Source organism: Cryptomeria japonica, chromosome 2 (assembly GCF_030272615.1).
Source record: "Cryptomeria japonica chromosome 2, Sugi_1.0, whole genome shotgun sequence".
Taxonomy (NCBI): domain Eukaryota; kingdom Viridiplantae; phylum Streptophyta; class Pinopsida; order Cupressales; family Cupressaceae; genus Cryptomeria; species Cryptomeria japonica.
In genome coordinates, this window is record NC_081406.1 from 293,367,894 (window position 1) to 293,395,307 (window position 27,414).

The window sequence follows — 27,414 nt, forward strand, 5'->3', positions numbered from 1 at the left end:
ATATACCATTTTATTATAAGTTTTTTGCTAAGTCGATTGGTTTAATTTCGCTAACATTTTTTATATTTTTCCTTTGTAACAGGGCGACATGGATCCATCACATATCGCAGATAGGGATGTAGATCGCGACACTTCTAATGAGCAAGTAAACCTCATTATAATTATACAAATTAGATAGAAGCAAACTGTTACATTATTATGTTTTTTTTGTAGTGATTTAGACTAATTTTGTAATTGTTAATGATATTCTTGACATAGACGGATGTTCGGGAAAAGGGGAAGGGAGCTACAGTATCTGAGCACCTATCTAGGGATGTGGACTCAATAGGATTAAGCAATGATGAACCTGAAAATTTCACACACCCTATGGAATTCATAAAAAAGCCTCTTAGAAAAATTAGTAAAGAGATTGTTGCTTTGGCAATCGTGCATCCTATGACTGATGAGATACGAGAGAGGGTGCAAGTATTGATTCGGACAACAGAAAACTTGCAAGTAAACAGTAATGAAAGCTTTAATTATAACAAAAGTTCAATGATGGTTTATATTTTATTCTCTTTTATGTCATTAACTAAAATATGTACGTGTTGTTTTTACAGCAATTTATGTGCCCTCATGAAAATCGTAGCCATGATCAGGGTGTTGCAGGTACTTTAGGTGATGACAATTTTCTTGGATTATTGGTTGCTTGGCTTATCACTTTGAGTACCCAAAACACATCATACTTGATACTGTCAATGTTCATAATAAAGGTTCATCCTTGTTTACAATTCTTGCACTTTTCATATATTTAATGTTTGATATATTTAATGTATTATTCTTTAGGTGCTATCAATGTTCCTATGCAAATGTTGTTGCCGCCTCATCAGAGACTAGCCCCACTTGTATTGCTGACTGCAATGTCGGCAACACGTAGCATGCAAACATCCTCTTCTGCATGTCATATTGGCCCGCCCATTGTTGGTAGATCCCTCTTTTGCTCTATCTTTTGTTATGTGTTTATTTCCCTTCAAGCGTTCTTTCTTGGGGGCATTTCATAGTGGATTCATTTTCTACAAGAGGAGATGCACATGAGGATGTGCTAGAGGCGACTACAGCTGATAACATACCATCATTTCCTGGATCTTCTTGTATTGCTAGTACGGGAATGTTGTAGGCCACATTGGTGGTGAGTGATGAAGAAATGATTCCCTTAAAGATACAAAAGGTTCCAGGTACTTTAAAATTATTATTATGTATAGTCTAATTGTAATTTACTTTATGATCACTCATTTTGGACTAATGATCCCATGAATTTTTTGCAGGATATGATATTTTCTATAAACATCTTAGTGACATTGCATTGCAGATATTTGGGCCCACCATACATAAAAGGTGGTACATCATATGTGAACTAACCCTAATCCACTATTTTGATTTCATATCATTGCTAGAATAATTTTCCTTTGATCCATTTCTTGAACTGTAATAAATGTAGCTTCAGTTCATTTCTATATCTAATAGGTTTGTTTTTGCTTTAAAAGGTGGAATGACCAAGAAAAAAGGTTAAAAGATGAATTGACAAACCAAATGGTTGAGTGGTTTGGAAATGACACCTTTGACAAAGCCAAGCTCCTTGAAAAAGCTGGCACATATCTAAAGTATGTGAGGGACAAATACAAGACCCATTTAGAGAGGAACCTAAAGTACGAGCATCCCCCCATGATTCCAGAGAGGGAGTGGAAGGACCTGATTTTGGATGCCAAGGAGAGAATTGAAAGGAAAAAAGGAAATACACCACTAGACGCTAGAAGAAGGTACGAGATACTATTAAGAATGTAATTATGTACTAATTAATTACTCTTTATATTTATATAATCTAACATATTTTAAACTTTTTATAGACTGAGTGACACGCCAAAGGAAACCAAGGGAAGACAAGAAAAGAACAGGCAACACAAACTCGGCTCTGGTGGTTATATGAAACTTGTTGCATGAATTGTAAGTATCTCATGTAAATGAAATATTGCATCAAAATATTAATAAATTGCAAACGATTTTTTTTTTATCAAACAATGCAAGCAAAATTCACGATACCAAGAAAAAATGCAGGGCTCTGAATTCAATAGAGTGCCTACAGAAGATGACAAGAGAATTGCCTACTAGCAAGGCTATACAACTATGGTTGATCGGCTATGAGAATTGAGTGGGCATACACAGTATTCGAGTGCATCTGTCACACAAGTAAATATGCTAAATGGAAATTGTTTCAAATTGAATACTTTACCAATAATCTAATTGATGTTGAGTTCCAACATAAAGTGACTATATTTGTTTTAAATAAGCAAGCAATGATAACAATGTTTTAAATAAGCAAGAAATGATAGCAAGGGTGTTTTGGGAAGGCATGCTCACACATGGAGCATTGGGACTTGTGCAAAGAGGCATTCCCACTCACACAAGGATTATGTGATCATTGTTCTCGTTCACATGAGAGAATGCTTGGTTCCATATGGTCCGTTCCCATGTAGCACATACGATGAAAGGCATGCCCGCACATGGAGCATTGGGACTTGTGCAAAGAGACATACCCACTCATGTAGCTTAGGGATTGTGTGATTGACATTCTTGTCCATATGAGAGAACGCTTGGTTCTATATGGTGTGTCCCCATGAGCACTTACAATGAAAGGCAAGCTCGCACATGGAGCGTTGGGACTTGTGTGAAGAGACATTCTCACTCATGTAGCACAAAGATTGTGTGATCGTTGTTCTCGTATGTATGAGAGAATGCTTGGTTCCATATGGTGCATCCCCATGAGCACATACGATGGAAGACATGCCCGCACATGGAGCGTTGGGACTTGTCGAAAGAGACATGCCTTCTCATGTAGCACAAGGAATGCAAGATCATCCTTCTCGTCCATATGAGAGAATGCTTGGTTCCATATGGTGCATCCCCATGAGCACATATGATGACACTTCCTCCACTACACTCTAGAATCTAATGCCTTGTGTAGTTTTAAAGTAGTGGCCCTATGTGGATTCATGACTTGGTATCATCCTTGTCTATTGATGTTGCACCGTATTGTTCCATTACTTGTGTCATGTATGCATCGTGTATGGCATGTGTGAGCCTATAATCCCCCTTGTATACTTTGATTGACTATTTGGAGCTATCTCCACAAGCACGATGGGGTGGACCTAAGGGTTCCATGTGGCCAGGTGGCATTGCAAACCACCGCTGGGGACCGATGAACTGAATTCGTGATCACCTTGGAGAGAACTTCCACCTCCCTCAACACATGTTATTTCTCTTTCATCTATTATTGCAAGTTGTAATTCAAATGTATATTGAAATAAGCATTGTAATCATTGATGATATGTATATTAAACACTCCATGTGGAGATTGATGTAATTGAACATAATTGATATGGTTTATGCTAACTTCACTTAAGTATATTATGGGCCCATAACCCTTAGGTCCCAAGATCAATTTCATAACTAGAAAATAAGATATCTAAATGAGTTGAAATTTTTTATGAGTAAACATGTGGGCATGTTGAACTATACAGGGGGAGAGATGACCTTTAAAATTTAATTTTTTTATACCAAAATTTAAATTCAAATACCCTAGTTACTTAAACAAAAGAAAGGTTGGAACTATTTTATATCAAGTGTTTTGTGGGTGGTCATAATGCATTTATGTTTTCTTTTAAGATGCTAGTGACATTATTTTTAGTACTATCTTTACCTATTGTACTTTTCTGTTGGACTCAATCAACCCAATAACCTTGTACATGTGATTTATTTTATTAAAGAAGATCATATTAGCTTGAAACCAGTGCGCATCATATTAGTTTTAAACCTATGCCCCCTATTGGTAGCTAGTGGGGATAGAATATCATTCACTATACATATCAATGAGGTGTGCTTTACGTCTAGATAATAATAAATTAAAAAAAAAAAAAAAATCATCAGAATTATGATGGAGACTAAACTTTCCACCGACGATGGAATCATCGGACCAACAACGTTCTTGTCAGTGCAAAGTTTCTGGAATCTGTTGAAATTCCAACTCAAACTACACAAACATCCAACGAGGATGTTGTATGTCCGACGACACTTCCTTATCAGACGGTCGTCGATGCATATTAATGGACCGATGACAAAACCGTCAGACAAATAGTGTTCTCGTCGGTGCAAAGTTTCAAACTTCCATCGACATTCCGACGCAATCTAAACAAACATTCGACGAGGATGCTATATGTTTGATGACTTTTTTGACCGAAAGAGCGATCATGCCCACTACCAGCAGAGTCCATGGGGTCGTCGTAGTGCTAACGGTCAGAGGCATCGTCAAAAAGTCCGACGATGAGTTTTCGACAGCTACTTTTGTTGGCAGTCCAACGTAAAGTAGTTGCAATTCCGAAAATTGGCCGTCGGAAATTAGGCCCGAATGTACTAGTGAAGCTACCCAAATTAGGCTCCAACTCTTCAGGAAATAAACTTTGGGAAACCTTAATTCTAATGCTTCGTCTAATGAAGATAGTATAGGTAGGACTAATAGTGGTAAAACTCATGCACTAGAGGGAAAATTTAAAATTTGAATTTGAATTTTGAATTTTGTGAACAAAGTTTGCAAAATTGAATAATGCAAAAATTCAAGAAAGTGATGATTGTACAATCTGAACTTTGTGGAAATAAGAAATGACACAATTTCCAAGATAAGTTATGATAAAAGAAATTGAGATTTAAAATTAGGGCCAATGGGATACTACCTAATTTCAAAATTAAAATTGACAAGATTTTAAAATCAGGGCAAATTATAATTAACCACTTAATTTTAAATGTTTCCTTGAAAGTTGTGATGTTGGAATTGAGAAGTATTTTTTATTTCAGAGGGATCAAAATTTGACAAAATGAGCCAATTTTTTGGATTTAAGCAATTAAATACAGTCATAACAGTCTCCCAAAATTTTGGAAAAAAAGTCAAGGACCAGATTGAAAGTGTACCTGGTCCACCCAACTTTTTCAAAAAATTTTAGGGATGAAAGCTACGATGATTTGAGAGCTAACCCCCAAAAATTGGTTAATTTTACGAACTTTAGATAGGCAAAATTAAGGTTTGAACATCAAAATAGAACCCTATTAGGGTTTTGAAAAAGATAAGAAATTGAATTGTAAATTTGAAAAAGGTCAAACCTAATGGACAGGGCCATCTTGAATAATATTTAGAAAACTAAAATTGGTTGAAATTGATTGACATTTGCACAAAATCCAAGTAAATTTGAAAATTAGGGTTTTAGGACCTAACCACTGAATTTTAAAATTTTGAATTTTGGAAAAAGGAGGGAAATTGAAAATTTGAATTTTAGGCAAGAAGACAAATCTGAAAATTAAATGTAAATCCAATGTTTGCACAAATTCAAGTTGATTTTTTAAAAATTAGGGTTTTGACAACCAACCACTTAATTTTGCAAATTGAACAAGACAATGAAGAAATTGAATTTGACAAGCAATGCAATTCTCAGATCTAAAACAATAGATATAAATTTTTACAAAACATAAGTTCAATTTCAATTTCAATTTTAACAACTAGGTTTTGATTGAATTAACCACTAAGTTTTGTAAATTGCAAGAAAATTAAACTTGTTAGTGAAAAATATGCAATAATTTGTAAAGCATGTATGACGTCGAGTTCACCAAAATGTGATGTGGTGAAAAGGGATGAGAGGAGATCAAGTGGAAAGCTTTACTCCCCCGGAAAGAAGGATGTGAAAGTTTCACAAAGGATTCCCTTCAACTTCTCACACACATTACATTTAAAAGAGGGGGGCTGAATTCACTAAATCCAATCCCAAATGGAAAGAGATTAAATGCTAAGCGAATTGTAGGGAATTGACAATAAATTTGGAAAGTAAAGCAACCCTCTTTAAAAATAGACAAGTTGAATTTAATGAATTGAAACTAAGTATGGAGATGACAAAGAAATGATTATATCCTGAGATAGAAATGCGGGATGAAATTGTGCACCTAGAATTAGAAGTAAAATGTCGAGACGAAGCTCCCCTTCAAATTTGAGCAAACGTTGTAGGGACCAAGTTGAAAGTGTACTTGGTCCTTTGAAAAATCCACACGCCAAAAATGGTTTTTCTGTCTCTGAAAATGAAGCCTAAACTTGCAATTACAGCTGTGCACCTGCAACCTACACATAGAAAAGAGAGGAAATGTTGTTGGGATTGGGGGTATGCATTTAGGTCAAACCTCGGTTTGGAATTAACCAAATGATGAAAAATACTTGCAAGTAAATGAAAGGACATGTCTGAAGTAGAATTCACCTCAAGAGAGGATGCAATTGAAATGATGATAGAGTTGTTTGAAAGGATATGTAGAATATAATGTCTTGAATGTTGGTAATGATCTCCTCTTCATTGGTTGAATCCTTGACTTGAATGCAACACCTATCCTTGAAAGGACACTTGAGATGCTCAATGCTTGAAAGGATTCTTGAATGCTTGATGACAATGTCGCTTTGTGATTTTTCCTTATGATTGCTTGTACTTGATTTCTCTTATTGAACTTATGCCAATAGGAGGGAAAAAATGCTCCTTATATACTTGATAATCAGGGGTTTTAATTGATTTTCCATCTTAGGCCAACATAGGAAAACTTTTTCCTGCTCACAATTGACAAGCCCAATGCAAGATTAGGTCAAGGGAGACCCAAAATAGGGCAGGGATAAGGGTGCCATGCCCCTGTCCTACCCTAATTTAGGACAGGCAGTGACAAGAAGTAATGCGGGGTGCAAGTTTTAGGTGTTTTGAGCATGTCTCGAGTCTCCAATCGGGATTGGGGATTCATTCACCAATGAAAAGACCCAAATGCAATCGAAAATTGCAAGGTCACAATTTTATGACACTACACTGAGTATGCAAAAGAATGAATACTTAATCACTTAAGAAACAAAATAAAAATTGTTGTATCTTGGGTTGAATGGTTTAGGATCTTACATTTTGTATAAACCGTATCTTTTTGTAAAGTTGGAATACATGTTTATACTACAAATTTCAAATGTAATATTTAGGTAGAATAATAGTCAATAAGTTGGATTTCTTGTAGCCTCTCAAGGCCTATCTTTTTGTTATACTTATTAATAGGTATACTATATTTTATTATATAAAAATGTCTCCTTGCTTTCAATATTGTATTGGTTTATGATATTATCTCCACATGCCACATTTGTCCTTTAATCACCTTCAATCAATATGAGTGCAACACCTATTAAGTCTTGTTTTCCTAGGATAAGTATTGACACATGAGTTAAATTAAGTCAAGGTTTTTTTACACTCACACTATTAGAGAATAACATCTTACAACTCATTCAAAACTACCTTGATTAGATAAGCAAGGTTACAACACTCAAGGAAAAATCTACACCATCTAATAATTGTGTTTGTGGAGCTACAAATGTGAAAGCAATAGACCCAAGGGGCAAGGAGGAAAACTAGGAAGAAGAATGTGCTAAAACCAATACTATGGGTGTTGTCACCATGAGCATGGTTGAAATCAAACTTGACATTAAAATTCATGTGCCATTAATGTTTGAATGAGAATCTATTGTACTATAAAACCTAAAGTTTAGGATGAGATATTTTTTGGACAATACGTGTCAATCCCTAAATAAATTCTATTGCCTTAGGTTTCTTTATCAACATGTTTTAGATAATTCCAAGGATAGGTGCCACTTCGAAGAGGGTGTCCCTAGCTAAGAAATCCTTAAATTGATGTAAATGATGATCTAATTTTTACATTGAGAATCAAAGGTTTAGAGACTAGCCTAATGGTCAAAACTCACATCCATAGGAGGAGAGGTGTTGGATGAGAAAGTAAGATCTAACTATATTAGAGGGGGGATGGACGCATCCAAATAGAAAATTCTTCATATATGGAATCTAGTCTTGTGCAAATAGGTATTATGAATTTTCTTGAACAATGCAAAGGCTTCTTTGAACTTTGTTAGCTGAAAGGAGAGATTGGGTTGTAAAACTCATAAAAGAGTTTACAACACACAATTTGAACTACTATACAAGTAATGTAGAAAATAGAGCCTTTAAAGTTTTATAGATTTTTTTAATTTTGAAAAAATTAAATTTGTTTTTATATTGAAGTGGTGGGTTCACCAAAATGTAGAGTGTGGAAATAAACTAGATTGCAAAGGAAGATTGATTTTCTTCTAGAGTAATCTCATACAATATACTATGATGAATCAATAGCTTTAATACTAATTGTGTTAGGTGAAAAATAATGATGGCAAATTATTGCAAAACTACAAAGATCCAACCACAACAAACCTTAGTTCTACAATAAAACATTCACCAGACACCAATGAAGAAACCTAATAACATGCAAATCAACAAGTTGAACAATAATACCATTCACATGCCAAGTAGAATTTGATCTCCATTGATCTTGTTTTGATATATTTCCTCTCAAATTTGTGTATGTGCATAAGAGATCAACAAAGAATGGATTGTGGTTGTGAAATTGCTTGATTGATTGAAAGCTTGATAGTCGCATTAGGTGTTAGAAAGAGAAAAATAATTCTCTTATATAGAAGATAGTTTAGAAAATGGAGGGATAAGATTAAGAGGTGAAAGAAAGAAATGGTCGGCTATGTTTAAAGGGTAGGTAAAAGTAATAATAAAATAATGAAGGGGGTAGGTAGAGGAAAATTAAGAGATAAATGACATGTGTCATAGAAGAGAAAAAGCTAATGAATTAATTAAATAAATAAATATTTATTTAATTAATAGAGGAAATGGGACCAATTAAATAAATTTACAATATTTATTTAATTTAGGGAAAGATAATTTAAATAAATAAAAATATTTATTTAAATGAGGAAAGTGCTAGAAGAAGATAAATAAGTTAATTAAATAAATACAAATTTATTTAATTAATATAAGGATTAGGATAAAATAATTAAATAAATAAAATATTTATTTAATTAAGCTAGGACAATTTTAGGTATCTACATTTTGCTCCTCTTTGAGACAATGCAACTTGTTGTGTTGTTTCAAAGAAGATAAGATAAACTAATACAAAGTTGCCCCAAGATAGGAATGATATGCCCCCTTGAGAGATTGGATGTTTTTTTTGAAAAAGATTGCAAACAATCTCTCGACAAGAAAGAAAGGCTAAAAATGACTAGTAAGATTGGGTGACAAGGTTATGCAGGAAAAAAGACTAACTCTAGAAGAAAGACACTAACACAACATACTAGGGTTAAGAAACCTCTATATGCAGACACAAAGGAAAACATCCTCATTGGAATTCATATCACTTAGGAGATTAAAGCAGACTAGGCTGCCTAGAGAGCAGTCAACAGTACAGGAGAGATGACAAAGAGGATCCACAAAATCGATTGCATTCGACGGTTCCAGCGACCTAATGACATGGGTGAGATGGTATGTACCTTGACCTTACTTAGTACATTTTTTCATTTATTGCTCATTTAATGCATTTTAGAAGTAGTTATGCAAAAATGTGAAAGTGACATTTAGGTTAGAAACGCATCTAGGTTTGTTTTGAACACGTTTGTGATAGACGGGCGCGTCTAGGTTGAGTCTGCACACGTCTATGTATGTCTTCACATCAGTGTCTCAGTATGAGCGCATTTATGATGAATAAGTGCATATGTGTCAGAAAAGTGCATATGTTTTTTTTTGGGTTTTTTTGTGTTACAAGGCACCTATTTGCCAGGTTTTCACCATAGTGACAATTTTTTATTTTTGACATTTTTTAACTTTTTCATATTTTTTGATATTTTTGATATGGGATACTCTGAAAAACTATGTAAAACCTACAAAGGTGTACATTTTTTAATAGGATCCTCTAAAGGTTCTCCATCTGGTATTGATAATTGATATGCACCTGATCCATAAACTATTGTGATGACGTAAGGGCCAAGCCAATTTGGTTCGAACTTACCCTTATTTTCCCTATCTTGTTGATTCTTAGGATTCTCTCTTAGCACTAAGTCACCCACCTCAAATGTGTGAGGCTTTACCTTATGATTGTAGTTGCAACTCATTCTTTGTTGATATGCTTTGAGATGATTGAAAGCAATTTGTCTGCGCTCATCCAATAATTCTAAATCTCGTAAGTAGGAGACCTGGTAGTCTTCATCATTGATTAGATTGTGCAAAGAGACCCATAGGGATGGTAACTCGACCTCAATAGGAAAGATAGATTCAGCACCATAGGCAAGTGAATAAGGGGTAGCTCTAGTAGGTGTTGGAACACTTGTGTGATAGGCCCAAAGTGCAGGGTTGAGTTGGATATGCTAGTTACAACCAACATCATCGACTATCTATTTGAGGATTTTTAGGATAGTTTTGTTAGACATCTCAACTTGACCATTACCTTGGGGGTAATATGGAGTGGAAAGGCGATGGTGGATATGGAAGTGATCACAAAGCTCACAAATATCCTGATTCTTGAATGGACACCCATTATTTATGATAATGGAAGGTGGAACATCGTATCGCCAAATGATATAATTAAGGATAAAAGTTGTGATTTGCTTTCTAGTAACTTGGGTGAGAGGAACGACTTCAATCCATTTTGTAAACTATTATGTGGCTGTGATAATGAATTTGTGGACATTGGAAGAAGGAGGGCAAATCTTACATATGAGGTCGAGTCCCCACTTACAAAAGGGCCATGAAGTCGTGATTGAATGAAGTTCCTATGCTAGTGCATGAATAAGATCTCCATGAATCTGACACTGGTTACACTCTCTAAGAAACTAATATGAGTCTTTTTTCATAGTAGGCCCATAGATTCTAAAAGGTATATTGGATTTTGACATTCTTTTTGTTGTCTTTGCATGCGACTAAACTATTTATAGTTATTGTTCTAGCTCTGGGGTAGTAATGATGCACACTATGGGATCCGTTATGTGTGTAAGGGTCAAAAAGTACACATTTCAAAGTGACCTAATACTTGCTTAAAGATGCCACAATAATCGTGAATTTAAAATTGTCAAACTTATGCACAAATTCCCTAGTAGTTTTTTATTAAGGCAAAAATAGGTTTTGAAGGGACCTGAAACCTTTTAACAAAAACAAAGATTAGTGAAGAATTAACAAGGAGTTAAGCCAAAAAGGACCACTAGAACTAAACAACTCCTTATATGTCATTATCCACATTACAACAAAGGGGCAATGACCAGACAGAGCGAAAAGACAAAAACATGAAGTAGCAGAAAATACTAGACATAGAAAAGCCAGCAGAGAACCAGCATAGACACAAAAATGAACCAACCCTAGTCCAACAATATCATTGACTTTTCCATCTCTTTTTCAATCTCAATCATAGTGTTGGTGATCTTCTTAAGCTTCTGAAAGTCAGGGGGAGGTCCAACTGCCTTTCTCTTCAATGTACCTCTGGTCCATTTTCTCCAGGTCCCAAAGAGATATCCTGCTTAGTATTAATGTCCACATCCACCACATCCTTCAACTAGAAATTCTCTTCAAGGCTACAAATCATAGTCTAAAAGATTTCCACAGTGGCACCAATCACCCCACAACTAGTTTTGACAACCGCTTTGATGGATTCCTTGATTTTGGTATTTTTCATCTTCCAGTGTAGCTATTCTGGCTTCATAGCTTTCCTTGAAGTTATCAAAAGCTTGCATAGTTGTTTTAAGGCATTCGATGATAGAGGATTTCTCCTTCTCAGACCTAGGGGTAATCTCATCCGACACCTACACTTTCTCCAACTTCTTAACTTTATTTATGATAATCTCCAAATTGTTGCTATCAGCTCTTTGTTTGAGCTGTATATCCTTAATCTCATGAAAGATCCACTTAAAAAACTTAAAGGTATCCACAGTCCCATCTCTGGCTAAAGCCAGAACATCAGTAACAATATCCTTCTCAGAACAAAGAAAATGCAAAGAAGGTTCAACAGAGCTTGGAAAGGGCTGACAGTTCTCAAAGTTTTGATCAAGTGGGGGCTTGCTATAAGCAGAGGGAGAAATACTCTTACCCTAGTTGTGAGGGTTATCAACCAAAGAACCAACAAGATTAGGATCAAACTGAGGATTCCCAATAGGGGGGAGCTGGAACAACAAGGGGTTTTAGATTTAGGGCTCTTAACATCACTAGCTTTCCCCTTATTTTTAGGAGTGGTTGAAGAGGGAGAAAAGTCATCATCATCAGTCTCAGTATGGTACTCATCCTCCAAGGATTGAGAATCCTCTGAGTTAGAATTAACCCCATGGAGAGAGGAAGTCACAGGCAGAAAAGATTTGGTATGATCAAAGATAAGAAGGATAAGTCCTTCATGTAAAATAGGGTTTTTGGTAGTCCATCCTTCTTGTGGTCAACAACGCTAGCATTTAAAGAGATTGCAAGAAAGAAGGGAAAAGAGATTCTCACCTTATGTCGGAAATGGTTTAGGAGTGCAAAATGGTATGCGAAAGCTCTGGTATACCTCCCATCAAGAGTGACATACTCCATAATCACCTTCAGGATAGCACCCCAAATGGACTTAATCTTTGCAATATTGTAGCTATTAGTCCCATCTCTCACCAATTTCTCTTCTCCTTCTCCTACTTAGGGAAGAGTTTCACCTCCTTCTTGGAGAATTTTATGTCTTTGTAGAACATAGCTCCTTCGCTAGAGAGGCCAGTGACCTCTACAATTTCTCAATATAGATGGTGAAACCAGATTTCTCCAAGATTCTCCAAATCATTTTATTGTTTTTCAGCACTGTGCAATCCATGGGCTCCACACGCTTCAAATATCCCCCCATATTATGACAACCACTGTGCCTGAAAAAATGGTCTGCAAATAGCCAAGACACTGCAATTCTTCAAACAGGAAATGGCCCCAAATTGTATGTGAATGCAATTTGATCCCAAATGCACCCAGTAAACATGCAGGAAGAAGGTCTAGAATAGCCATGAATTCTGATCGCCCAAGAAGTGTCCTTCATATGCCACACACAACTCATACTAATTTCAAAGAAATTATTATTATAATCATTACAAATTAGCTTCTTGACTAGAAAGGTTATCTAGCCTAATTAACCCCCTCACTTCATCATTCAATTTGTCCCCTCTTCACCAAATTAGTTTTTAATGGGCTTTAACTCCTAGGATGGTAAAGTGGTCCGCCACCTTATTATTTTCTCTATAAGTGTGAGAAATTTGGCATTCTTCAAAAGAATTAATAATTGAATGAGATAAGTTTATCCAATTAACAATGTTCCAAGAAGGATTGACTTCTTTTTTGAGATATTGGATAATATTTTTAGAGTCCCCTTCAATCCATACATTTGTATAGTTTATCTATTTGGCAATAAGAAGGGTTTGGTAGGCTCCCATGGCTTCAGCAATGTGGTTAGACGGGGTACCCAAAAGGAGTGCCACAACTGAGATACATATGCTATTACTATCCCTAATCACTCCCCCACACCCAGCTGCACCTAGATTACCCTTTGCCACCCCATAAAAATTAATTTTAACCCATTCTGAAGGAGGCTTAAGCCAATAAGTCCCATCATGGGATTTTCTTATTTACTTGAAAACTCTGGAGATATCCAATTGAATTTGCCAAGCATTTGCAACCTTGTAATCATAGTCAGAGCAACTTTGAATCTCTTTTCTCAATTGGGCACTATTAAGGCAATTAAATTTTTCCTTTACAATCCTTTGAATTTTTTGAAAAACAATCTCAATTGATAAGGTAGAGTCTATGAATATTCTATTATTCCTCTCTTTTCTTATACCCCAAACAAGCAGCAGGAGAGAATAGGACCAAAGTCTTTTGATAACTTGATTGTTACTAGGAGCTCTCCATTGAATAAACAGATTTGACATAGTAGATGGAAATACCCAACAAAGATCCCAAAGTTGAAGCATTCTCCCCCAAATTTCTTGAGCAAAGGGGCATTTAATAAAGAGATGGGGGACATATTCTACATTAGCCATACAAAGGATGCAAATATTGGGAAGTTGAAATCCCCTCTTACATAAGTTGTTTGTAGTTAGAATTTTGTTTTGGAGGAGGATCTAGGAAAAGATATTGACCTTATGGATAAGGTTTTTGATCCAAGCTTAGCCCAAACAGGGCTAAAAGAGCTCTAATTCCAAAACATAATAGCAAAAGTAGAAGAAACTAAATACTTACCAAAAAGATCAACTTTCTACACCATCATATCATCCAATTGATCAACACAAGCCAAGTCCAAGAGAATTTGCAGAGGAATTAACTTTGGACTAATCTAAACCAGATTAACCCAACAACCATTCCTCTAATAATATTCTACCAAGTGACCAAATCTTCTAATGCATTCTTCCCTAGAGGGATTAAATGAAGAGTTGAGACATAGAGGCTAATTTACAATCCAATAATCCTCCTAGAACAAGATGCTCAAACCATTACCCAATTTCCAACTAGCACCTTTAGTAGCAAAGCTCCTAACCTTAATGATATTGTTCCAAAGATAGGATGCATGAGGTAAACAATCAGAGGTGATGAAATATTTGAAAGAGGTGTGTGTTATGGGTACCAATAATAGTGCATAAATAGGCCAGTTATAGTCCAAAAATGCTAAAAAAATGGGTGGTTATTGGTACATGGAAATTTATTAATGAGATTTTAGTTTTTTTATTTTGGTTTCTCTAAAGTTAGTAGGGGAGAGGACCCAATAGTTGAGCACCCTAACTTCGTGCTTCTCAAAATTCTACGGGAAAATTTCAAATCACTCTCATTTTTTACTGTAACTTACTTGGCAAGTTCGTTTCGTATATATTTTGATGATGTATCATTTTTTAACAAAAGAAATTAATTCATCTATAAACCTTTTCATAAATTTGTTATATATTGTATATAAATTTCTAACTATTATACTTTATTTATTACAAATATTAGTATTAATATACATTTGATGAAATTTTCAAATTTCAATTTAGTGGTACAAAAATTTCTGGAAAAAGATAAGAAGTAGGTGTATGTCTGACCACCCTAATCACAATAAAATCATAATATTTTTTTATAAGATTTATAATATAAGTATTAGACTCATGTCTGGATGTGTCACATATTTTTTTATAATTTTTTATAAAGTAAATAATTATTTATGAATTTTCTACTGCAGCTTTATAGAAATTCATAAACTCCTACGTCTGACCACCTTAACTTGGTCAAAACCTTATGAATTTTTTTTTTTTTTAATTTTTCCCTATAGTAGATGAAGCATAGGATGTGACACATGTTTCAGATTCAAAAAATATTATGCAGTTCGAAAGTTATGAGTGTTTTTCAATCAATCTATCAATCAGGACTTTTATCAGAATTCAATTAGAAAATAAATAATAATTATTTATTTAAGTTGAAATAAGACAAGCCTTATATTGTTGGAAAGCTGAGAACATCCTTAAAAAATCCTTTTCTTTTTATCAATTTTGGCTCTAAAAAAAGTCGTCAGCCACTAGTGTAAAGTCTGGAAAATCAAGGAATACTGAAAAACACGTTTTTTCAGTTGACTTTCCAGGCTTGTCACTTCCAAGCCAAATCCTAAAGCAAACCCGAACGAAAAGATGGAGGGATAAAATTTATGTTTTAAAATCGGATATCCGATATCCGTTAAAATCGAATATCCATTTTTGAGAAAATAAAAAAAAATATTTTAGTAAATTGGGCATAACTTTTGTGTTTTATATCAAAATTTTGATTTTTTATAGGCGTTGGAAAGGTAATTAAGAGCTCTATGATATGGAATAGGTATATTTTCAATTATTTGTTTTAAAAAATAATTATAATTCATTTAAATTAATCCTTCATTTTTAAAACATAAAAAACTCATGACTTTTTCATATGATTTCCCTATTCCATGAATTTTTGTAACAATCATCTCAAAATAAACTAAATAATTAATTAATTAATAATAGAAAATTTATTAATTTTATTGAGTTTGATAATTTTTTATAAACCATGTTATCTATGTTTGTTCCTTTCTCCACCTCTCTCTCCTAAACCTATCACTCTACCTATTTGTTTCTTCCTCCCTATCTTTTCTCCATATTTATAAATCTCTCTCTAGACCTATATCTCTAACTGTCAATGAATATCTCATTCATTTTCTCAAGCTCTATAAGGTGCTTATATTTCTACCTCTTCATAATTTCCTCCTCTATGTCACTCTCTCTTCCCTAAGATCTAGACTAGTCTCTCTGCATTTCCTTCTCATCTCTAGCAACAAAATTCAGAGGGGACAAGGAGAGGCCTAGGCAAGTATCAAAAAAAGGAGAGGGGAAGAGAGGTGAGAAGGAGAGATTAATTGGGGGAAGAGAGAGTGTGTGAGAGAGAGATAAAGGTAATTAGGTGGAAGGTGAAGAGAGAGAGGGAGGGGGTGACTGGGGTGAAGAGGGAATGAGAGGGAGAGTTTGAAATGATTAGGGGGTAGGAGGATAGGGGGAGAGGGGAAAGTATCAACCAAGAGAGAAGAGAGAAGAGAGATGGGGAGAGAGGTGAAGACAGACATAGAGAGTAATTAGGGGGTGGGGAGAGGGGGAGAGGGAAGTATCTATAAACCCATAGGAGGAGATAGGTGATCGAGGGTAATTGAGGAAAAGAAATAATGTGAGAGAGAGTTGGGTGTAATTATCGGATAAGAAGAGAGGGATAAGAGTAAGTATCAAAAAAAGGAGAGAGGGAGAGATGTGGAGAGAGGTGAAGAGAGTGATAGAGAGGATAATTAGGGGGAGCAGAGGGGAAGAGGGAAGTATTAACAAAGAGATGGGCTAGAGAGAGGGTAATCAGGGGGCTCTCTCCCCATCTCTCCCCCCTCTTCCTTTTTTGATACTCCCTCCCTCTCTCTCCCCCCTCCCCTTCCCATAATTACCTTCTCTCTAGACCTCTCTCTTTAAACCTCTCTCCTCATCTCTCCCTCTCTCCCTTTATTGATACTTTCCCATCCCCCCTCTCCTCCCAACACCTAATTACCCCCAACTCTCTCTAATTCTCTCTTCCCCAAATGTCATCTCTCTTTCATACCTATCCTCACCTCTAACTTTACCATATGACCCCTTAGGTATTGTTAGGGGTCATATTGTGTCCTAATGAGTCATATGGTGTCCTATGAACCCTTAGGACACCATATTTTGTTGTTAGGGGTCATATGGTGTGCTAAAGGGTCATATTGTGTCTTAAAGGGTCCTATGGTGTCCTATGACCTCTTAGGACACAATATGACTCCTTAAAACACTATATGGTGTTGTTATGGGTTGTATGGTGTCCTAAGGGATCATATGGTATCCTATGACCCCTTAGGACACCATATGGTGTTGTTAGGGTTTGTATGGTGTGCTAAGGAGTCATAAGATATCATATGACCACTAAGGACACCATATGACCACTAAGGTCTTGTTAGGGGTCATATTGTGTCCTATGGGGTCATATGGTGTCCTATGACCCCTTAGGACACTGTATGGTGTCATCATGGATTGTACGGTGTCTTAAGGGGTCATATGGTGTCCTATGACCCCTTAGAATACCATATGACTCCTTAGGACAACAAATGATCCTTTAGGTGTCATTTGGGGTCATATTGTGTCCTAACGGGTCATATGGTGTCCTATGACCCCTTAGGACACCATATGGTGTCGCTAGGGGTTGTATGGCGTGCTAAGGGGTCACATTATGTCTTAAGGGATCATACGATGTCATATGACCACTTAGGACACCATATGACCCATTAGGTGTCGTTAGGGGTTATATGATGTCCTAAGTGTTCATATGGTGTCCTATGACCCCTTAGGTGTTATTAGGGTTCATATTGTGTCCTAAAGGGTCATATGGTATCTTATAACACCTTAGGATACCATATGGCATCTTATAACCCCTTAGTATACCATATGACATCTTTAGGGATTATGTGGTGTGCTAAGGGGTCATATTGTATCTTAAAGGGCCATAGGACATCATATGACTCATTAGGACACCATATGACTCCTCAGGTGTCGTTAGGGGTCATATTGTGTCCTAAAGGGTCATATGGTGTCTAATGAACCTTTAGGACACCATATGATGTTGTTATGGGTCTTATGGTTTCCCAAGGGGTCATATGGTGTTCCATCAGCCTTTAGGACACCATATGGTGTTGTCAGGGGTCATATGGTGTGTTAAGGGGTCATATGGTATCCTATGACCCCTTAGGACACCATATGACCCCTTAGGTATTGTTATGGGTCATATTGTGTCCGAACGGGTCATATGGTGTCCTATGACCCCTTAGGACACCATATGGTGTCATTGGGGGTTGTATGGTGTGTTAAGGGGTCATATTGTATCCTAAGGGGTCACAAGACATCATATAACCCCTTAGACACCATATGATCCATTAGGTTTTGTTAGGGGTCATACTATGTCCTAAGAGGTCATATGGTGTCTCGTGACCCTTTAGGACACCATATGACCCCTTAGGACAACATATGGTGTCGTTATGGGTCTTATGGTGTTTTAAGGGGTCATATGGTGTTATATAACCCCTTAGGACACCATATGACCCCTTAGGACACTATATGACGTTGTTAGGGGTCATATTGTATCATAAGGGGTCATATGGGGGTCATATGGTGTCTTATGACCCCTTAGGACACCACATGGTGTCGTTATGGGTTGTATGGTGTTCTAATGGGTCATATGATGTTCTATGACCCCTTAAGACACCATATTATGTTGTTATGGGTTGTATGGTCTCCTAAGGGGTCATATGGTGTCCTATGACCCCTTAGGACACCATATGGTGTCATTATGCATCATATGGTGTCCTAAGGGGTCATATGGTATTCTATGACCCCTTAGGACACCATATGACACCTTAGGATATCATATGGTGCCATTAGGATCTGTATGATGTGCTAAGGGTTCATATGGTGTCCTATGACCCCTTAGAACACCATATGACCCCTTAGGTATTGTTAGGGGTCATATGGCATCTTATGACCCCTTAGGACACCATATAGTGTCATTAGGGGTCATATGGTGTCCTATGACCCCTTAGGTGTTGTTAGGGGTCATATTGTGTCCTAAGGGGTCATATGGTGTTCTATGAACCCTTAGATCACCATATGGTGTCGTTAGGGGTTGTATGGTGTGCTAAGGGGTCATATTATGTTCTAAAGGTTCATAGGACATCATATAACTCCTCAAGACACAATATGACCCCTTAGGTATCATTAGGGGTCATATTCTATCCTAAGGGGTCATATGGTGGCTCGTGACACCATATGACCCCTTAGGACACCATATCGTGTCATTATGGGTCTTCTTATGTTCTAAGGGGTCATATGGTGTTATATGACCCCTTAGGATACCATATGATCCCTTAGAACACCATATGGTGTCGTAAAGGGTCGTATGGTGTTGTATGGTGTCCTAAGGGGTCATATGGTATTCTATGACCCCTTAAGACACTATATGACATTGTTAGGGGTCATATTATGTCCTAAGGGGTCATATTGTGTCTTATGACCCCTTAGGACATCACATGGTGTCATTATGGGTCGTATGGTGTTCTATGGGGTCATATGGTGTTGTATGACCCTCTAGGATACCATATTATGTTGTTATGGGTCGTATGGTCTCCTAAGGGGTCATATGGTGTCCAATGACCCCTTAGGACACCATATGGTGTAATTAGGGGTCGTGTGGTGTGCTAAGGGGTCATATGGTGTTCTATGACCCCTTAGAGCACCATATGACCCCTTAGGTATCTTTAGGTGTCATTTTGTGTCGTTAGGGGTCATATGGTGTCCTATGACCCGTTAGGTGTTGTTAGGGGTCATATTGTGTCCTAACAGGTCATATGGTGTCCTACGACCCATTAGGACACCATATGTTGTCGTTAGGGGTTGTATGGTGTGCTAAGGGATCATATTGTGTCCTAAAGGTTCCTAGGACATCATATAACCCCTTAGGACACCATATGACCCCTTAGGTATCGTTAGAGGTCATATTGTGTCCTAAGAGGTCGTATGGTGTCTTGTGACACCATATGACCCCTTAGGACACCATATCATGTCGTTATGGGTCCTCTTGTGTTCTAAGGGGTCATATGGTGTTATATGACCCCTTAGGATATCATATGACCCCTTAGGACACCATATGGTGTTGTAAGGGGTCGTATGATGTCCTAAGGGGTCATATGGTGTCCTATGACCCCTTAGGACACTATATGACCCCTTAGGTGTCATCAGGGGTCGTATTGTGTCCTAATGGGTCATATGGTGTCCTAAGGGGTTATAGGACACCATATGACCCCTTGGGACACTATATGGTGCTATGGGTCATATGGTGTCCTAAGGGGTCATATGGTGTCCTATAACCCCTTAGGACACCATATGACCCTTTAGGACACCATATTGTGTCATTAGGGGTCGTATGGTGTCCTAAGGGATCATTTGGTGTCTTATGACCCCTTAGGACACCATATGGTGTCATTAGGGATCTTATTGTGTCTTAAGGGGTCATATGGTGTTTTGTGACCCTTTAGGACACCATATGACCACTTAGGAGACCATATGGTGTCGTTAGGGGTCATATTGTGTCCTAAGGGGTCATATGGTGTTCTATGACCCCTTAGGACACCATATAACCCCTTAGGAGACCATATGTACTAAGTTTCAAATAAGGAGAGATATAAGGGTGAAGAGAGATGAAGAGATAAAGAAAGGAAGAAGAACTAAAGGACAAGGCCATAAATAGAGATATAGATATTAAGGAGCATGAAGTGAGAGGGAGAAAAACTAAAGGACAAGGATGGATAGAAAGAGGTAGACATATCTAGATATTGAAAAGGAGAGATGAAGATAGAGATAAAAAATAAAGCTAAAGGGAGAGGGAGATGAATAGATTTAGAGAAAGAGAGAGGTAAAGACAAAGATAAATATATAAAGAGATGGAGAAAAATGGGTGGAGAGGGGTAAAGGGAGTGAGATAAAAAAATGAAGAGATAGAGAGATAAAGGGAGAGAAATATCGATAGATATAGAGATATAGATAGTGCAAGAGAGTGAGAAATAGAGATAGAGATTATAGATAGGGATAGATAGATAGGGCGAGATAGAAAGAGGGAGATATAGAGATATATAAAGGCACTATAGAGAAGGATGTGGGGAGAGAGCCAAAGATACATAAAGATAGAGTAAATAAAGAGATAAAGGCAGAGAAAGAGGAAGAGACAGAGAAGTAGATTAATCATGTATAGAGGAAGATATATAAAGATAGAGGAACATATAGAAAGAGAGATTGATAGGGAAAGAGATGGAGATGTGAAGATGGAGATAGAGATAGATATGGATAGAAAGTGATAGAGAGAGTAAGACAAATGGAGGGAGACATGGAGTGAATAACTGAGATTTAGAGATGATGAGATAAATATACATGAAGATAGATCTATAGGGATATAGAGATAGAGGAGACAAGATAGGGAGAGAAAGGAGGTGATAGAGACAAGTAATATATAAATATAGGTAGGATACGGTAGAGGAGGGAGATAGATAGAGAGAAGAGAGATTATTAGAGAGAAATATAGAAATAAGGACTGACAATGATGGAGTGGGAGAGGGAGAGATAGGAATAGAAAGATGGAGATATATGCAGAGATGCATGTAACTTGGGAATTTATTTATCTAGATGGGATGAGAAAATAAGTGACATAAGTAGAGAAGAAAGAGATAGATAAAATATATTTATATAAGTATAGATAGACAAGTGATAGATAAAGGAGATGATAGGAAAAATTGAGACTTTGTATGCAAAATTTGTGAGTATTTAAAGTTTTAAAATTGAAGGACTAACTTCAAATGATTATAATTAGTTTTTGGTCTATAATATCATAAAAATAACTTATCCATTTGATAGGTCTCTGAATTACCTTTCCAACGCTTGTAAAAAATCAAAATTTTGATTAGAAACGCAAAAGTTATGCCCATTTTACTATACTATATTTTTTATGTTGAGAAAATCGAATATCCGATTTGAAAAAGTATGACATCACAATAGTGTATTAACGGATATCTGATTTGGTTTGGTATTACCAAACCAAATTCAAATTTTACCTGACCTAAGCAAAAAGTCAAAGCGGATTTTGGCATGTTTGGAAAGGTAATAAAACGCATTTTTTTCTCCATTGCCACTTTTTGCCCCCCCATGATCTTGCACATACCCATAGTAGATGAAAATACCTAGCAAAGATCTCAAAGTTGAAGCATTCTCCCCCAAATTTCCTAAGCAAAGGGGCATTTAATAAAGAGATGGGGGACATATTCTACATCAGCCATACAAAGGATGCAAATATTGGGAAGTTGAAATCCCCTCTTACATAAGTTGTTTGTAGTTAGAATTTTATTTTGGAGGAGGATCTAGGAAAAGATATTGACCTTAGGGATAAGGTTTTCTATCCAGGCCTTTGCCCAAATAGGGCTAGAAGAGCTCTGATTCCAAAACATAATAGAAAAATCAAAAGAAATCGAATACTTACCAGAAGGATCAACTTTCCACACCATCATATCATCCGATTGATCAACATAAGCCAAGTTTAAGAGAATTTACAAAGGAATTAACTCTTGACTAATCTAAACCATATTAACCCAACAACCATTCCTCCAATAATCTTCTACCAAATGACCGAATCTCTAATGCATTCTTCCCTAGAGGGATTAAATGAAGAGTTGAGACATAGAGGCTAATTTACAATCCAAGAATCCTCCCCGAATAGGATGCTCGAACCATTACCCAATTTCCAACTAGCACCTTTAGTAGCAAAGCTCCTAACCTTAATGATATTGTTCCAAAGATAGAATCCATGATGTGGATCCAACTCAGGTTAGATATCCTTTAAAGGAGTCCAGTCCCTACAACGAGTCATTTCTGAAACATTATGGGCATTCAGATCGGTACAAAAGAGAAGAGGTAGACGGGTGGAAGGATGCCCTTCTGGAGATCTGTAAACGCTCAGGCTGGTCCATCGATCCAACTCAAGAAGGGTAAGTACCGAAATTTCCTTCATTTAATACAAGTCAAAACAATATTCTATTTCCCAACTTTACTGTAGTTTTATCTAGCAATTTTCAATTGACCTACCGTGTTCGTTGCAGCTACGAAGCTTGGCTGGTAAAAACCGTTGTGAACGACCTCATCAAAACATTGGATAGAGTGCCGTTAGAAGTCGCGGAGCATCCAGTTGGAATAGATAGCCTGAAGAATCTTCTCATTCAGAAGGATCTTAATGCAATGGAAAAGGTGCTTAAACTTGGCATATGGGAAATTGGTGGCATTGGCAAGACCACAATTGCCAAGGCAGTCTATAATCAAATTTATGCTGGTTTTGAAGCTGCATCTTTTGTATCCAATGTCCGTGCCACTGCTACAGAGGCCACAGGCCTTACAAAACTGCAGCAACAAATTCTCAAAGATTTAATCAATTATGGTGAAGAAGTGGACAATGTTGACAAGGGCAAATCTTTGTTCAGAGATCGTCTGGGAGGAAGACGTGTGCTGCTAGTTTTGGATGATGTGGATGATCGTGTGCACTTAAAAGCTTTGGTTGGAGATTGGCTGGGCCAAGGGAGCAGAGTCATTATAACTTCTAGAGACCAACATATTCTGAATGTTGCTCGGGCTGATTGCATCCACGAGATGAGTGGATTGGACATATATGAAGGTCTTCAGTTGTTCAGTTGGCATGCCTTTCTCAGAGCATCGCCACATCCTAGTTTCGAAGATCTGTCCAAAGGAAAAGTGGAAGTCTGTAAAGGGCATCCTCTTTCATTTGAAGTAATTGGATCCTTCTTGTATGATAAGCAGGATAACAGAGGTTGCTGGGACGAAGCTCTCCGCAACATAACTTCCAATCCAGACATTTATGACAGACTCTACATCAGCTATAGCGCTCTTAGTGATGATGAAAAAGAGATATTTGTTGACATTGCTTGCATTTTCATAGGAGAGCTGCGAGAATATCCCATTATTTTCTGGAAATCTTTGTATGATAAGGTAGAGACTGCCCTATGTAATCTTTCAATGAAGTTACTGATAAAGACTAATTATAGAGGTGGATTTGATATGCATGACCACTTGAGAGACATGGGGCGCACCATTGCTGAAAGAGAAAAAAAAAGGGTACCCAGCTATGGGGAGCTGACTCGAGCATCATACCCAACAACATCACTCGCCTTCAACTCAAGGGATGCAATATGCAAAGGCTCGAATTGCTGTACAGGCCCGGTCTTCGCTATCTTTCTTTGCAGAATGTGGGCATTGGAGGCATGACGAAAGACACACTGGCCATGCTTCCTCCAACTTTAATTTGGTTAAGGATTGAACATTGTCACTATCCCATTCATGGGATGAATAGGTTTAAAATGAAGACGCGTCACTCGGGATTTGTAGGTAACATTTGGCAATTGAAGACTCTGCAAATAACATTCAGCGATGATGTTGAAAGCCATCATATCTCCTCCCTATTTTCACTTCCTAACATACGGTTGCAGCACTTGAATTTGTGATGGTGTACTAACTTGAATAACCTGCCTGATACCATTGGTAACCTCTCACAGCTGCAAAATTTGGATTTGGAAAGGTGTACTAATTTGAGTAACCTCTTTGATATCATTGGCAACTTCGAACTGCAAAATTTGGATTTGGAAAGGTGTATTAATTTGAGTAACCTTCCTGATACCATTGGCAATCTCTCACAGCTCCAAAACTTGGATTTGTGTGACTGTAATAGCTTGAAAAACTTCCCCGATTTCATTGGTAACCTCTCACAGCTGCAAAACTTATATTTGGGAGGGTGTATTAATTTGAGTAACCTCCCTGATACCATTGGCAACCTCTCACAACTGCAGAACTTGGATTTGGTATGGTATACTAATTTGAGTAACCTCCCTGATACCATTGGCAACCTCTCACAATTGCAGAACTTGTATTTGTGGAAGTGTACTAATTTGAGTAACCTCCCTGATACCATTGGCAACCTCTCACAGCTGCAGAAGTTGAATTTGACAGAATGTATTAATTTGAGTAATTTCCCTGATACCAATGGCAATCTCTCACAACTGCAAAAGTTAGATTTGACAGAGTGTACTAATTTGAGTAACCTCCCTGATACCATTGACAATCTCTCACAGCTGCAAAACTTGAATTTGAGTGAGTGTAATAGCTTGAAAAATCTCCCCGATTCCATTGCACAACTGGAGTGCGTGAATTTAATTGGGTGGTAATTTTCTCTGCAACAACTTTATTTAGAACGGTGTTCAGTTGCCACCATCGGCAACCTGTCACTAAATCTGAAAGGTTCCAATGAGACATTCTTTATCCTTTTATATGGTATTTAAATATTAAATTTATATTACTCCTAAAAGTGAGTGTTCAAAATATTAAATAGGTTCCATTTTCCTGTCAGGTGCACTCCAAGCTCACTGAAATGAATCGGCACCTTGCACGTGTTATTTGAGTTACCTGAGTGAATGCTGTGTTAAATTCTTTACAAAAAATACAATTTACCCAGCAAATATTTTTGTTGCACATTTTTTTTTTATGTTAGGACCAAATTTAATAAAATTGATTTGTTTGAATATTTTATAAATAATTTTATTTATAACTGAAAAATTATGTTCAGTTTTGTATTTTAATATTTTATATTTAATATTTTTTTAATTTTGATTCTTAATTTAAATATATGATTTTATTTATTTTTCTTTAATGTATAATATCATTAATGATTCTTTTAACTTATTTATTTATTCTCAGAAATGGAGGGAAAGATCAATCTTGTCAGCAGCATCATTAGAATTCATTTCGAATAATAGGATATGGAGCAGGCTTAGTGTCAATATAGATGACTCTAATTTTGTGTCACAACCTCTTTATCCTAGCATAATTGTACTTTTATATTATTGAGATAATTAATATAAATTATGGTGTAGAACATTTCTTTAATAATTATAATAATCTAAGGCTCATTATAATTAGAATAAAGAAAATTCAGTTTAACAAAGTGACATAAAAATCTTAAAAATATTTATACAAAAAACATATAATGTTAATAATAAATTATTTAACTTTTTTACATAAAGTAGTTATGGAATATGAGTTGGTTTCTTTTAAAGTCAAAATTCGAATTTGAGTTTAGATCGGTGATTTTGAGGTCATAAAATACTAATTTTTAGTAATATTTATGCAAAAACGAACCCTTATAGTGATAACCTATGAGTGAAGCTCACATTTTTATGTCTAAATTTTATTTTGGAGGTATCTAGAAGCTTCAAAAATACCTTGCAAAATTCAACTCGGGTTTGTACAAGTAAAAAGAAAGATGTTCACGCAATAAAATTACTAAATATAGTAGGAATCTTCTAGAGATGTTAGTTGTCTTGATAAGATTTTATCTCCTCTCTTCTTTTGCCTAGATACTTTAATATTTTTTGTCTCACATTATAGGTTGAGGACATTTGTCATGATCTTAATTAATCTAATGATTTACCTTGCCTATATTGTGAAAGTGTTTCTCATGAGAATAAGGGGGACTGATGGTATTGTTATCACATCTATCTTTCATTCATTTTTTTCTTTTTTTCTTTTAAATATCAAGGAATCACGGTACATAGAGCATTGACTTTACCTAATCAAGAGATCAACAAGTTGTTTTAGCCAAAAAAGAGGCAATACATCCACATGCCATATACCACATCCTCATATGGATTTGTCTAACATATAAGTGAAGATAAATACATGATTGTTAAGTTTATGCATCCAAAAGACAAAATATTTAGCAATAAGTATAGACCAGACTAGACATCAACCTAGGCTATCCAGCCTAGTAGACCATCCATCCATCTAAGCTCTTTCCATAATTGCATGGGCTCCACGTAAGGATGCGTGAAAAGTTCTACTACAGGGATCGTGCTAGTGCCTGCTCCAGAGCTTCCCTCTCCCTCTGCTCATGGAGATCTCTGATAAAGTTGGATAGAACAACTTCAAATGGAGTTCTTTCAACAGTCTGCTTGTTCCAAGTAAATCCACGGGAGATCTCCCAAGTGAAAGATCTAGTTGTACCATATGTTGGCTTGATGATGATTGTAATGTATTCATCACTTGTTGTCATTGATGAAACACTCTCACACATATATATGATTACAATGACTACCGATGTAACTTCAATTGGTTTACACTACCAACCGGTATGTTTAAGGTCTATCTCTAACTGATACTTTATGTCAACCGGTATGTGCCTAAGAGATAACCTGTGGTTACACTAAGTCGGTATCAAAATGAAGATAGAGTTGAAGATGAAGATCAAGTGGAAGATTCTAGGACAATGGTTCACTAGTTTTATTCCAACCAGTATTGACTGT

The 27,414-nt window shown here is 36.5% G+C and overlaps 1 protein-coding gene across 1 annotated transcript; it reads left to right on the plus strand.

Moving 5' to 3' along the window:
* Positions 1-88: 88 nt before the first annotated feature.
* Positions 89-24,856, plus strand: LOC131054561 (disease resistance protein RUN1-like). Its single transcript, XM_059214304.1, has 5 exons — positions 89-145; positions 259-291; positions 600-648; positions 22,854-23,043; positions 23,155-24,856. Exons 1-5 carry the CDS (start codon positions 89-91, stop codon positions 24,326-24,328), a joined length of 1,503 nt encoding a protein of 500 aa, XP_059070287.1. The 3' UTR covers positions 24,329-24,856.
* The last annotated feature ends 2,558 nt before the right edge of the window (positions 24,857-27,414 follow it).

Excerpts from the sequence above, each read along its gene's own strand:
- LOC131054561 (XM_059214304.1), top strand. The coding sequence starts at position 89 with ATGGATCCATCACATATCGCAGATAGGGATGTAGATCGCGACACTTCT. Across the intron at positions 146-258 it reads GCGACACTTCTAATGAGCAA|ACGGATGTTCGGGAAAAGGG; the intron begins GTAAACCTCATT and ends TTCTTGACATAG. Across the intron at positions 23,044-23,154 it reads ATCGATCCAACTCAAGAAGG|CTACGAAGCTTGGCTGGTAA; the intron begins GTAAGTACCGAA and ends TGTTCGTTGCAG.